Source organism: Micrasema longulum, unplaced genomic scaffold (assembly GCF_059751315.1).
Source record: "Micrasema longulum isolate JH-2025_06_02 unplaced genomic scaffold, ASM5975131v1 h1tg000969l, whole genome shotgun sequence".
NCBI classification, from domain to species: domain Eukaryota; kingdom Metazoa; phylum Arthropoda; class Insecta; order Trichoptera; family Brachycentridae; genus Micrasema; species Micrasema longulum.
Genome location: NW_028278160.1, coordinates 263,959 through 279,060, shown reverse-complemented (window position 1 = coordinate 279,060; position 15,102 = coordinate 263,959). Strand labels below are relative to the sequence as shown.

Sequence of the window (15,102 nt, the reverse complement as noted above, 5' to 3'; positions counted from 1 at the left end):
TGCTTATTCATTTTGTATGAAATCACTCAAATAAATGTATTACGCCTACCTATGTTTAAAACCGGAACAGTTGTGTTTTGAAACCGGTTGGCATATTAAATTGAGAAACTAACTAAAATAAATAGTTGGTTAGTAGTTAAATGATTAAAAAAAATATATCTACAAATATTTTAATTTTATACGTAAAAGCCTAAATAAGAAACTGAATTTCATTAAATAAATGCATAACTTTTCTTTTTGTACTTTGTTTGATACGAACACGCCCATGCCAAGATATGCTTTCAAATACATTTTTCACTGTTAAAAATTCACTATTTTAGTGTTTCAAGAAACAAAAATGAAATGTCAAAATGAAAAAAGTTAAAATAAAATAGACCATTTTATGAAATATGAATTATTCTAAGACATATTGATGATTGGTTTTCACAGCATGAAACGATATTTATGATGCAGTTTAAAGGATGCTAGTACCAGATTATTTATCAATTGATTATTAAAATTTATAACTAATTGGTTAAAAAGCTTCAAAATATATCTCACACAAAAAAGAGCTTTACCTGAAATTGATGAAATAATATAACCCTTTTATAATGAGCATATAAATATACAATTAATCCACTTAATTATATAACATTTAAAAAAAATCAGTTTCTTAACGAAATATTTGTATATGAATATTCAAAATAGACAGGAAAGTTGTAAAAAAATACTTTGAGAACCACCGTTCACTAAAATGACTTTATCTTGCAAATAGTTTAATAGGTCCATCAGAAAATAATATTTGAATATTGGTTTCAGAAAAAATATTTTATTTGCATTTTGTATTATTTAAACATCATTTATCTTTATAAAATCAACACATACTACATTTCAAAATAAAAACTAAATTATGAAATACCAATCAATAATTAATATAAAAATAATTTATTGAATTACTATTTTTCATTTGATAAATTTGAACAATTTAAAGGCTTCAAATTTTTACAAAGATTGTTATACATAATACAGTTAGACGGTAAATATACAATAAAAACGAAAGCACATTTTATCCAAACGCCTTATATTAAATATTATTTTTTTAACACGGCATGTATCAATGTTTAAACATCAACAATGTTTAGTTGGCTACACCGCCAGTATTTATTTTTTCAATGTTGGCAACCCTAACCCTAGCGGTCATGCGCAGAACGACAGGTGCTCTCAGCTCAAACCCGACCATCCAAGCCTATCGACTTCCCATCTCATCATCAGCGGCGTTTGTTTCCATCATATTCGGTGTTTTGTTCTGTGACGTTTTGTAATGGTGTCAAGCGCCAAGTTTCTATTCGCGATATAGTGATTTCGGGAATCATGGAGCGAACTGCGTCCAGTTTAAACTACGATAATGTGTGTAGACTTTGTCTGTCAACGCGAGGAGAAACTCAGCCGATATTCTCAAGTGGCAGCAGTTCAGACGAAACGGCTTCACCCGTGCTGGCGTCTAAAATCGAGGAATGCGTCGCCGTCAAGGTAATTGTGAAGTTTTTTAAGGTTTAAGCGGGATTTTTAGAGAGAACGAAGCTAAATTCCAAAGTATAGTGGGTCGAGGTCGGCTGAGCTTGGAGAACTCGGAGCCAGCGTTCCCCGCGAGGAGATTTCGTAAGGTGTCCACCATTTTGAAACGAGTCATCGTTATCGCGCGAGTCATGGATGCGTCGTTATATTCTCGCAGTCTAGAATTTTGGACTCGATTAACTCGAAAGAAGTAGTGTTTCGACGATGTTTTTAAAATATTTTTTGTCCTGGAATCATTCGAGTGGAATGGGTGATCTCGGGCGGTACGTAGGCGTTTCGTCATTATCGATTGGCCGGTCGTCCAGCTGTCGCTACCGCCGGTCAGGGCGGTAGCGCGAGGAGCTAGGCGCGTATAGCGCATGGCGGGCGTGCAGGAGTTGTCTCGCGGCTTGTACCTTGTCACGGCGGGCCGGATGTCGGTGCCGGTCCCGCGCTGCAGCTGCACGCGCCGCGTCTCCTGTCGCCCGTTGCCGTTGCCGAGGGCGATGCGCGCAAACTACTTTCCGCTATCTGCTGGACGAGTTCTTTGTTGACGTCGCTTTGTTTTTACCGGATTTTCGTATTGTTTTCAGATTGACGAGACTGACGGCCTGCCTACGCAGATATGCAAAAAATGCGTATGCAATGTTAATAACTGGCATATCTTCAAGAAAGTTTGCAACGATGCTCAAGTCAAACTGCGGGATTGGGTGAACTCGGAAGCTACTCCCGGTCAGGTTAGGAACATTTTCATTTTATCAATGTTTTCGTAATTATTTTATATCTTTACTTAACTCTGTCAGCTGTTTTTACTTACCTACCCATACACATAAAAAATATTCAATCTCCAGCAAAAAGTGAAAGTGTTTCATCTGTCAGATTTATTTCGTAACACATGTATTATTTTTTGCCTGAAACATGGTGGATCTTGTTATTTTAATTTAAAACGAAATTTTTTTTTTTTTTTAATGTGCTTGTTACCAAAAATAATATGGTATTTTGTATTATTAATCCCCACATTTAAAACAAGTACTGCTTTTTTAAAAAGTAATTAATTAATTTCCCACACTTTCAGGGTGTTAATATCAAGAAGGAGCCATTTTCTGAGGAATTAAATGACGATGAAATAATGATAGATGCATCATACCCTGGAATGGAAACTGTAAGTATTTTAATGTACACATTTTTATTATTACTTGTGTGCCGGTAAACAATTGATTTATTGTATATTCTTTTGTATTTAAAGCACTTACTTTGTGGTTATTGATTAAAATAAAAATATTACAAATTTTATAAAAATAAGTGATTAAAAACTGGTTTCTTTGTTCAATTAATCTATCATTTAGTCATTTACTCTAAATATCTTTTATAACCTTAGTATACCTTCTTTACTAATTACACTTTGTTGAAACTAATCAATATTTACTAACATATTACAACAGAGATGGAGAGCATTTTAAATAAGGGAATATGGAAGTGTTGGCATTTACATGGCTTTATGACTTATATCCTTCTTTAAAATGCTCTCCATTTCTAATGTAATATGTTAGTCTTAATAACTCCTCGACAAGATGAAATCCAGTCCTTCTTTACAAACATTTGGACTGATCAATATTTAGTTTCACTGTATTTTTATCTAATTTTACTCCAAAAAAAACTTCAAATTAAAAAAAAAATTGTGGCTATTATATGAAACTGATTTGTGATTTTATCTTTTATGATTATAATGTTAAGTTTAATTTTTAAATCAACATGCTTTTCATTAATTTTTTTTTCATTAAGTTATTAAAATTTTTAAAACAAAAGAAAATACTATCACCTTACATTATTATTTATTGGATAGGTGAAATAAGTTATTTTATTTTCTATTTATTTTTCATTGAACCAAATGCTTGTAATTGTTTAAAAGCTCTGATGAAAAAACTATATTTAATTATCAACATTCATAAAATAAAATGACCTTTTATGGGGTATATTTTGACTTTTTAGGCATAACCCGCATTAAATATACACTGTACAATACTTTACACATGCTATATTAATCATTCATGTTTACTAGAGTGGGCGGATGATGTATGAAGTTATTTATCTTATTAGACATCAAAGTAAAGGGGTCTAAAAAGTTATATTTTGGATCACAATGAACGTAAAAATTATTTTTTAAATTAATCCGTACTGCTTTTGGCCCTCAACCGAAGTTTAAAGTTTAAAACTCTCTGAACATTTTGTTAATTATCAATATTAATAAAATCTTTTTTGTTAGTGAAGATATAATTTAATCACATTACAAAGTCGAACACGTTTTGAAACTATCGAAATGCAAAAAGTTAACACTCCGCGGAACTGATTCCGTTGAGCGCCTGGTTAATATTGACGAAAACAATGGCGCATTAAAACAATGGTACCCATTTATTACAAAACAAAGTGCAACTCATGCCCTTAGATGCTTATTTAATAAGGTTTAATGCACATTATAAAATTTAATTGGACTGATTATCTTACTTAAATACAAAATAACAGCTGGTTTAGCGCAAAAAATATCTTTTTCGAAAACTTCGAGCTCTGGTTGAGGGCCAAAAGTAGTATCAAATATATTTTTTGAATTCCGAGTAATCCAAAAGGCAACTTTTTAGACCCCTTTCATTTCAAAATTCAGAAAAAAAAAAATTGACTCATTTTACGGTTTACCCAGCTGTCAAATAAAAAATAAAATAAAAATTTTCAAGACATTTTATTACTTCGTAACTTTTCTAATAAGTAAATCTTTTAAATTATTTTTTTTATGGATCTGATAAAAATAAATTTCAATATTGGTGGAGAGAGAGGGGAGATGCACAATTTGCATTTAAATATTTTTTTTTCCGTTCAGATGACCACATCTCTATCCATATTTACTATTTTATTTCTGTATCTAAACATAATTATTCTATTTTATTTATATATAGAAATATTGTGTTTTTAACCACTTATTTTTTATTCAATTACCAACTGGTTTCTGACCTGTACTGCGAGGCATAATTTGGAAATTAATATGATTATATTTTATAATTTTAACAGTGTCCACCAATAACTAGTCGACTTCATGGTGTAATCAAAAATATTAAAAAAAAACTTTAATTTGCTCTTCTGTAAAGTTGCTACAAGTCACTTGGTAACTTTTCCATTCCATCGTCAATATGCTGGCGAATCAAGTCTTGGTGTCTATTGATGTTTGTTTTAGTGTTTAGTTGAACTGTTAAAATTATAAAATAGCATTATTTTCACTTCTAAATTATATGTTGAAAAAGGAGCATGTTATAGCTCAAACGCCCTTGTTAATTAAATAAACAATAAGTTGTAAAATTGTTTTTATTTTAATTATACAGTATAATTTTTTATTAAATATATAGGTTATACCTTCTCACCGTGTAATTTTTTTTACATGATACTTGTAATCAAGATCGATGATTTATTTTGACCTATTCTTGCTTCGCCTTGTGAGTCACATTTCTGCTGATATTGTGTTCCATTGTCTTTAATAATATAGTGGCCTTATAAATAAATGATTAGCGTGCCATTTTTATTTATTAATTTGTTTTTGTCTGAATGTTATGTTGAAATTTTCAGATCCAACAAGGAACAGAAAGTCTCCGACTTCAACCTGAAGGTCCTCCTATTCTGGCCTCGTTAGGACTCGCACCACGAAATGAAAAGGTAACTTTATTCCCCAAATAAATTTGAATATTTTTTGAAGTGATATTTTGATAAACAAAAGATAATTTTTATCTTTTGCGATACTCGGCAATGTCTATCAAATTTTTCTATGATGGTAGTAAGTTTCGTGTGTGAATATTTATTTGATTAGCGGATCGATCAGTGGATTCAAAATGAATAATTTTCAGTGGACTGCTCTCCAAAGTATTTAAAATTGAAACGGTTTCTTGTTATGATCTGGAGAATATTGAAGATTTTATATTGCCTTTAGAGAATTTACGCAACCGAGTGCAGGTCATGAAAAAAATTACAGGAGATTTTTTTACTAATATTAATGGTAATTTTTATTTATTTGTCGGGCTTAGTGGTTGCAAACGATATGGTTAAAGGGAATTACGTTTCTAAATGTGTATTGCAATGCTTGTGATGAGATGTTTGTATGTGTAGGAGATAAAGAAAATGAGTTGAAAAAATTCAGTTTTCTAAATAAACCACATCTCCCAATATGGAATGACTTGATTGTCAAAATAAATACTGATGATATTTTTTGTTTAAAAAATGAATGGCAATACCTAAATACTGCTTTTGAGTTTTAATACTTAAAATTTATATGGCAAATGTGAGAACAATTTGAGTAGGAATGTTTTATTAGCCACGATTTTCGAGAGATGTTGGTGTCAAAATATAAAATATAGTTTAATTTGGTTCTTTAGTTTTCTCAATGTCAACTGAGTGCGTTATTTTTAATTATTATAATTAGGATTACTTGATACGCATTTGTGGCTTGTTACATCGGTGGAATGCCTTATTTTGGCCCACAGAACAACACTGACCCACGCGCTGATTGGGATCGGGTTGTTGTCATTCAGAGGCTCGTAGACAAGGACGAGGCGGTGGAAGGAAGTGACATCGGGGCTGATGAGGATCACCTGGACATCTCCGAGGTGGACAGCGACTCGGACCAAGAGCTCTTATCTCACGACGAGGACTCTCCTGCCAAAGAATACAAATCTAAGGATGGTTATACAACATGGTCCAAGAAGCCTTTCAAGAATGCTAATAAGGAGTCACTGAAGAGGAAAAACATACCCGGTTGCGCGGAAGTAGTCAACGGTGTTCAGACTCCGGTTCACGCCTGGTCCTGCATCATGTCTGACGCTATTTTAGACACCATTGTGGAGAGCACTAATGAATTTATAGATCTAAACTACCCTTCGGTGGGCATCACTGGAGACATGAAGGAAAATTTGACAAGCCGCTCGGAGATTAGGGCCCTGTTGGGAATTCTGTATATAACTGGGATTATGAGACCCGTTTTCCACCAATCCTCCGAGTTGTGGTGGGGCGATGGATGTGGTTTGAGTATCGTGCAAACAGCTATGACACTCGACAGATTTAGATTTTTATTGAAATGCTTGAGGTTTGATAACTACAAGCCGGGGGATTTCGGTCAGTCTTCGGATAAATTATCTTCTATAAGACAGATATTGGACGAGTTTACTGCAAACTGCAAACGATTCTACAATCTCGGAGACAGTGCTGTAGTCGATGAGAGAATTATTTCCTTCGAAGGAAATTGCCCCTTTCGGAAATCCTTACAATCAAAAACACACATTAAAAATGGGATCAAACTGTATTCACTAATTGAACCAGATACTTTTTACACTGCCAATATCGAAATTTGTTCCGAAACAAAGGCGAATGGAGAAATTGCTCGTATGCATTCTGTATCCAACACCATCGGCCGCCTCGTAAATCACCTAACAGGAACGGGAATCACTATAGTAACAAGAGCTCGGGCAACTTCATTGAACTTGGCTGCTAAAATAACTAATGACTATGGATTACACTTGGTGGGTTCGTTACATTCCAAACGCAAGGAAGTGCCATCAATTTTCTCCAATAAACAGAACAGGACATTGGATTCGTATTTTGGATTCTCGAATAAAGGTACCGCCCTTATCTCTTACACTCACCACAAAAGGAAAACCAGCTTGTTACTGTCCACTCGCGCAGATCACTACAACACCAGGATGTACAGTAAGAGCAGAGCCCCCGAGGCCTTGGTGTGGTACAAGCAGCGCCGGGGAGCAGTGGGTGTGGCCACCACGCTGGCAGGGGCCTACACGGTCTCCCGCCGCTGCTCGCGCTGGCCGCTAGCCATTTTCTTCCACCTCCTGGATATTGCTGCCATCAACGCTCAAGTACTGTGGATGTCGCATCGTACACACACAGATGTTGTTTTTCGTCGTAATTTCCTCCGCAGCTTGGCGTTGGAACTTATCAACGATCATGTTAAGGAAGCGAGAAGTAGTTTCGAGTTAGATCCACTGCTGGCTATAAGAGGTGGACCGAAGGGTACGGCCACTAGAGATTCTGTTCTTGGAAAAAATCGCAGGTGCAAACTTTGCCCGAGAAATGCAGATCGTAAAACCAGATCGTACTGTATTTCGTGTAATGTCCCAGCTTGTAAGGAACACTACAAGCCTCTCTGTGTGTGTTGCGCTCTCAAATTTTAGTATTTTTGGATTATTATTACATTATTCTGTTAGTGTTTAAAATTATATGATATATTCATTGCTGTTTATGTTTTACTTACCCTCATAATATTATGTAATTGTTTTAATATTTTTAATAAAGTTTATAGCCATAGTAAAAAAAAGAAATTTTTGCTTTTTTAATTTACATTTAAATTTTCCCCAAATAACATATTTTTCAGCTTATTCTTTATTCTTGTGGCTGTTGTCAAATCAGATTGTAAAAGTAATAAAACATGTAACCACATAAAATATTGAAGATTTACTATTAACCATTCTTAAGTTCATTTTAATGAAGAACTATTGTATTAGGATAGTTTTGAGAGATGAGAGGGGACCTCTTTCTCGCATGACTAGATTTTAGGCAAAATTATCAAACTAATGGATGTAAAATGTGGAATTAAAAGTTTTTATAAAAAATTACTCGAATAATGACTTTATCTACTAAATCACTTATTTGACCATGTAAAAACTTTTTTGGTTAAAAATTTTGGCTTTTATAGGTTTTTATACCAATGATTTATACTAACTTTTAAAAAAACTGCAAAATATAGCTTCATTGTGTGTGACACAGTTACTAAAACTTAGCCCAGCTAAATATCTAAAATATTATTTTTATGCTTACAAAAATGGTAGAAAATGTTAATATTTTGTTTTTTGATTCTTCATTTTCTTAATCTTCATGTAAATGACTATGTAAAATAAGACAAGATAATTATTGAATATTTTGTTTGCAATGGAAATGTTAAAAACGTTGCTATTAAGAGGTTGCCCCTCTTAGAATGGCGTTATAGGGGTTGCTGTACCCTAATGATTTTTTCCTGCTATTGCCATTAGCAAATTGTTTTTGTGGAAAAAAGGTTCTAAAAATATATTTTATGTAGCTATAATATTTTGTTGAAATTTTTATATCTTAAATATTATACCTACAATATGTGTTAGTAGATGTTTGACTATGAAGTTAATGATTTAAATTAATATGAGTTATATTCTGCCTACATAATAATGATGGTTAATACCAAAATCGCAAATATCCAAAAACATTACCTTGTTATACTGATGAAACCTTCTAAATTGATTATTGCCTCTTTTAAAAAAAAAAAATTTGAATGTTTGACTTTACAAATCTTTTCCAGTCTTCCTTATTCATATTTTGGACACACAAGTTTTTTTTATCAGTCTGTGAAGCTGAACAAATAACGTGTAACTGCATTTTTAACTTGTTTTCCCAAATTTTGCCATTTACAGGGTTTTATACAGAGTAATAATACGCCACCGGCTAATAGAGTCGCCCATATTGACAAAAACCATTCGATCAAGTATTTATCAACTACAAAGTAAGCTACAGTTTAAAGCAATACAACGGGCTGTATGTACTCAGGTCGAGAATTGCAAGTGCAAACCGAAAAAAGCTAAAACCAAACCAACAATTTGGAACACTTTTGTTCTATGCAATACAGCTAAAGAGCTTCTTTTTAAGTGGAAACAAATTATTAATCTATGATTTTATAAGTATACCATCGATATGTGATTAAAATCTGCTCCTACTAGGCAATTTTATTTTGGTGTTTTGGTAGTGTACTATGAATAAGACTATTTTTGTATGTACCGTATTTTGCAGACTATAAGACGCATCGGACCATAAGACGTACCCCAATTCATAGTTGAATTTGCAGAGTAAAGAAGTGCATCTTATGGTCCGAAAAATATGGTATATCACAAAATTGTCCAAAATATAGATTTGCTATTGTATTGGTCCAACAATATGTAATTTATTATTTGTGTTTTTCATATTCATAAAGAAATGTATCATTTGTTTTTTAAATTTTAATAGGAAATAGAAGAAGATGATATAAGTGCTGAAGAAGATGTGGTCATGCCTGTGGTTGCTCCAGCGGCTGTCCCTCCTGCTGCCATCCCTCGCCGCCCCGTAGCCGTAGCTCAGCTGGCCTCCAAGGACTGCCTCGTGTGCGGCCGTGCCTATCGCTATTCTCACAATGCACGACGCCATGAACTTACTTCTCATAGTTACGATCGCTACACCAATAAGGTCAAATCCCCGAGTCCCACTAATGCTAAACTGCGTCCCAATCCTTACAATCCGAAGGCTCGTCTGTTGCCAAACCCTATTAACCCAAAAATATCAGGATCCCTCATGGCTAAAACAGTTCAGAAAACTTCCTACAAGTCGGCTCAACCTTACCCCGTGAGAATACGGTCTTTAGCGGATCTACAAAATAAAAGTCGGCAACCGGAAATACTTAAGTCTTTATTGACAGCTAGACCTGAAATTTTAGTATCTGAACCGGAAATAGTAAGGTCTCGATCTGAAAGCCCAGAAACATTGATATCAGAACCGGAATTAGCAGCTTTCCAAGTTGAAACTATTATTTCGGAACCTGATACTTATGTTAATAACTTTGGCGATGAAAGTGACGAAGATGAGGAGGCTAATGAAACTCTACAGCAATCTGGCTCTGCCCCGGAACCTGATTCGGATGAAGAAGTAGAGATATCGCCCAACTTGGATATCAACAAAATTATTGGAATAGAAGCGCAAAGTAACGAACAGAAAGGCGACGATCCTGATGTATTGGAACAAGCTGCGTCTGAGTCTGATCATCGCGTTGAAGATGAAGACCATAATTCTAATCACAGCGACGAAGAATCAGATGGGTCTCCCGAGTTCGAAACTCATAAACCTATTAGTCAAGAAACTAACGAAGAGGAAGAACAAGGGAGTGATAGTGGGGCCCGAGAATGTAATGATGATGAGGATGATGAGGACATGCCTCCTGTTCCTCTCGCGCCGATAGTAGAAATAAATGAAAATCCAGATGTTGAGAATAATGACAATGAATTAGAAGAGAATGCCGCTCAAGAGTCTATCAATATTAAAGAAATATCTCTTCATTCCATGACTATTACTCCCACCCAGAAATCATTCATGACCAAATACAGGGATGTTATTGAACAAGTTAACACAATGAAGTGTAACTGTTGCGATAAAGTGCATCCTAGGAGAAAAGCAGTTATTCAACATTTACAGAAAAATGGTTTAAAGGTTCCAAAACATACTTGTTATAACTGCGTTATAACTTTCGGGCATATTGGAGCGCTGTTAAGTCACATGAGAGCCAATGTGTGCACCGATGCTTGGAAGCTGATATACGAAGAAGGGGGTATACCGGATAGTATGATTTCTGAAGCGACAGTCACCGAAGAATACAAAATAGGCGATGCTTCGGGTAGAGAGGATATTCTCAATAAATCTCAGTACAAGGATATTTTGAATGCGCGAAGTTACGCCTGTAAATTGTGTCCTGCAAAGTTCCAACTGAAGCAATTCATAATGAAACATATTCTGGATGTACACGAGAACGGAGGGCAACGTATTCCATTATGCTGCATTCACTGCAAGTATCGCTTCAAGGATAATCGTCTGTGGAAGAAACACATTCGTAATGGAGAATGCACCGTACACATTGCTTGCGAGTTATGCAATGAGAAGTTCCGTTCTCTTCTGCACTTCAATGACCACGCTCTTGCTGTACACGCAGGAGGGTACGTAGATCAGTCAGCGGAGAACTTGTCTCGCTCGGTGGATGGCCGGCCCACCGATTGTCCCATCTGCCATAAAAATACCTCCTCATACCACAACCTCGTTAAGCACTTGAAAGCCATACACAACGAAGAAAAACCGCATATGTGCCAGCACTGTGATCAGAAATTCGGAATAGTTACAGAGCTGAATCATCACATTTATAAGGAACACTCCGATAGGGTTCCTAATGGTGACATAGAACATGAAACTGAAGATACGGATCAGGACCAAATAGATTTGAGCATAGTCAAACAAGAAGTTACTACTTATAATTATTCTTGCACCGATTGTTCTTCTATGTTCGATTCTGTGGATGGTTGGACCCAACACCAGATTGATGCCCACAATCACAAAGCGTATGAATGTGATCAGTGTGATAAAAAGTTCTTGCAGGATTCGGAATTGATAGACCATAAAAACTCTCATTTACGGGTAAAATTCTACTCTTGCACAGTTTGTTCCAATTCCTACAGTTCACCTCAACGTCTCTCCGAGCACATGATAAAGAATCATCCCGGAGAGTCCTCTCTTGATCCGACCGCTGATCCCTTCTACTGTGAGATGTGTATGAGGTCATTCAAGAGTCGACAAGCCTTCTCTAACCACATGCGTATCCACGCTAAAGTGCCAACCACCAATAAAAAACCGGGTGAAGTGAAGCGTCCCGTTGAAAAATCTGTTTCTCAATCTATACCTCATAATATAACTTACAGAAATTCACCCAAGTCAGTAACAGACGCTCCTTACAGTTGCGACATTTGCGGGAAAGGATTCCTTCATAAAAAAAATATATGGAAGCACAAAAAGATTTTACATCCTGAAGTAGTCCGGAGAATGGAGTTGGAAAACAGTGGCAGTCACTTCATGAATACAGGCTCAATGGAAGAGGATGAGTATATTCATGATGAACAGAATAATAGCACGGGACTCTCCATACCCCAGTTCGATAGCTTCACTTCCGCCGCTTACGATCAAACTGACAACAGTGTATCTGATCCTGGCCAGTTATATCAGTGTGATCTTTGCGATAAGAAGTTCGCTGTAAAGAGCAGTATTTGGAAACATAAACGTGTAAAACACGGAATAGTCAATCCGAATATGCAGGATGAAGTTATCAAAACTGATAGCAGAACTTGCTGTACGATTTGTAAAATTAATTTCAACGATAAAAGAGCCTACTATAGGCATAGAAAAAATGTTCACAGAGTTAACACCCAATCTTGTAAAATATGCGGCAAAGGTTTGAATTCTACTCTCGAATTATACGAACATTACAAAGCTGCTCACGCTAAAGAGTTGCTAGGATATAATGCCAATCAAGGAAATTCTAAATTACAGGCTGATTCCACTCTCGAAGTTGATAACTACAGCGAGGATGACGAAGAAACCCCCGAATCATCTCAACCAGAAGATCAATACCAAGCTCGGTACCCTTGCGATACCTGCGGAAAAACTTTTGTAGGTATGATGGCTCTACAAAATCATAACTGTGTTCGGTTACAGAATTCGGCATCAGAAACATTTGATTGCGAAATATGCAATAAAAGTTATACTTCTATATCGGCATTGAAGAGCCATAGAGGCTGGCATTTGCGATCTCCCGATGGTAAAGCGGCATTTAGCAGCTCCGGTCTATGGATGCCACACAACAAGGTTACCAGTAAAGTCAGCAAACACGAAGTGCTAGAGACCCCTCGCCAGAAACACTCTACTCCCATAGCGGATAGCGGAACTTTACAAATCAAACGTAAGCTCCCGCCCGATGTACAAATGACGTTACTCAAAAAGAAAAAGATATCCAATGAGGTGACTGTAGAGCTCGTGCAGAAAGTTCCAAGGTCGGAGGAAGGCAAGGCGTGCCTCCCGTGCGGGAAGGAGTTCACCAAGCGCGCTGCCTACATGCGCCACATGGAGGAAGTGCACCGCCCCAACTCGGTGTTCTGCCCCATCTGCAACAAGAGCTTCACCCGCCGCTCCACCCTCATCGTGCACATGCGAAAGCACGGCGGCGAGGAGTCGGCGCACGAAGGGGAGAGCGAGGATATGGACGCGGAGGCGGAGGCGGAGCCGCCGGCGCCCCCCGAGCGTCTGTACCGGTGCGACCTGTGCAACGTGCGCTACACCACCGCCAAGTCGCTGCGCCGCCACTGCGTCAAGCACCACAACATCGCGGCCGAGGACGTCGTGGTCGAGGTGGGGGGGACGCGCCACAAGTGCGGGCAGTGCGGGGAAGAGTTCGCCTCCGACAAGGAGATGTGGCAGCACCGCCACTACTCGTGCACACAGTGCGGCATGTTCTTCTCCCGTCAACAGTACCTCACGGCGCACATGCGAGCGCGCCACCAGCAAGCTCCTGCGCCGCCCGTGGACAGCGAGAAGATGTTTTTCCCCTGCAATATGTGCGACCGCTTTTACATGAACAAGAAGAGTTTGCAACGTCACGTTGAAGTCTCCCATTGATCCCGACATTTGTACCTTCGATCATTGTCGTCCAAATGATTTTTTATATCGGAAGGAACGAGTCTGTTAATTCCGCATTATTAATTACTCACTTCTATAAACCCTAAAATGTATTTCTATGATTATTGTGTTTTCAAATGCTTGTGGTCGATCATTCCATAATTTTAGTATTGAAATGTAATTGCCCTGTAAATATTGTGTATTGATGTTCCGACCTTTATTTATTAAGCCCGTCTCGATTCACTCTCGCTGTGGATTATGATTAATAATTTGACAGTAATAATTCTGCCTGTCACCAAAAATTAGTAAATTTTTCTTAATATATTTTATTGAAAGTTTACCCATAAATTATATAATAAATATTTTCATTTAGATAATCTCGAATTTTTATACACATACACAAGTACATTTAAATTCCTAGTAACTGGTCTACAAGTAATCTATTTCTTTAAAAATGTTTTTCTTTCTAAATAATGTTATACAATTATTACATAATATATATTGTTGCTTTTAATAGCGCAAAATTCAATAAATGAAACTGAATTTTTAATGTCACAGTTTAAGTACTCGGTGCAGCTTGGAAGCCTATTAACTTTTACTGAAAATCCAACCATTCAACAAAAAATAAATGTGTTTTTCTCACCGTTGTTAAGCTCTCAATGGTTGGAATAAAATAATTTTAATTTATGGCCGAACATAATACACATTTCTCTTTTTACTTAACGGAGATAACAGTTGATCTGCACAAATATTACAGTTAATTGAACGCCCAGTAAGTCAAAAGTCGAATGAGTATAAAACAATTAATACCTATAAAAACTTCTTTAAAATTATGTACACCGATAAGTTTAGCAGAGAAAAGCTAGTCAATCGTGTATACAATAATTGAACGTAGTTATGCAAAAAGCAGCCAGTCCACAATTTCGAAAAAATGTGATGTTGGTGTTATCGGGTGCAGTAAGATCAATTCTATGTTCTGCTGAAAACAGCCAGACCGCTTTCATACAAAAAACTGTAAAAATCACCTTATGAAAATAGTGCCGATCACAAAAACGGTATTTCTCAATTTGCAGAAGGCACCCACAGGACTAGAAAAATCTTACGGTACTTTAAAATTAATTTACACTGTTTAAATACATAATAAGATTCTTGTTTGTACTACCAAAAAAACGACTGTATTCATTGTTAATCATTTGTCAAAGTCAAAAACATTCCAACTGTTGTGTAGATTTGATAGTTCACTCTTCTCACAAATGTGCTATTATCTCGGTTTCA

The 15,102-nt window shown here is 36.3% G+C and overlaps 1 protein-coding gene across 1 annotated transcript; it reads left to right on the top strand.

Annotated features, from left to right (window-relative positions):
- The first annotated feature begins 1,165 nt into the window (after nucleotides 1-1,165).
- On the top strand, nucleotides 1,166-14,360 carry LOC148277851 (uncharacterized). Its single transcript, XM_088232288.1, has 5 exons — nucleotides 1,166-1,509; nucleotides 2,127-2,270; nucleotides 2,609-2,695; nucleotides 5,140-5,226; nucleotides 9,598-14,360. The coding sequence occupies exons 1-5, from the start codon at nucleotides 1,351-1,353 to the stop codon at nucleotides 13,825-13,827; spliced, it is 4,707 nt and encodes a 1,568-aa protein (XP_088088414.1). The 5' UTR covers nucleotides 1,166-1,350; the 3' UTR covers nucleotides 13,828-14,360.
- The last annotated feature ends 742 nt before the right edge of the window (nucleotides 14,361-15,102 follow it).

Coding starts and splice junctions, on each gene's coding strand:
- LOC148277851 (XM_088232288.1), top strand. CDS start 1,351: ATGGAGCGAACTGCGTCCAGTTTAAACTACGATAATGTGTGTAGACTT. Junction 2,696..5,139: donor CATACCCTGGAATGGAAACT/GTAAGTATTTTA, acceptor TGAAATTTTCAG/ATCCAACAAGGAACAGAAAG. Junction 5,227..9,597: donor TCGCACCACGAAATGAAAAG/GTAACTTTATTC, acceptor AAATTTTAATAG/GAAATAGAAGAAGATGATAT.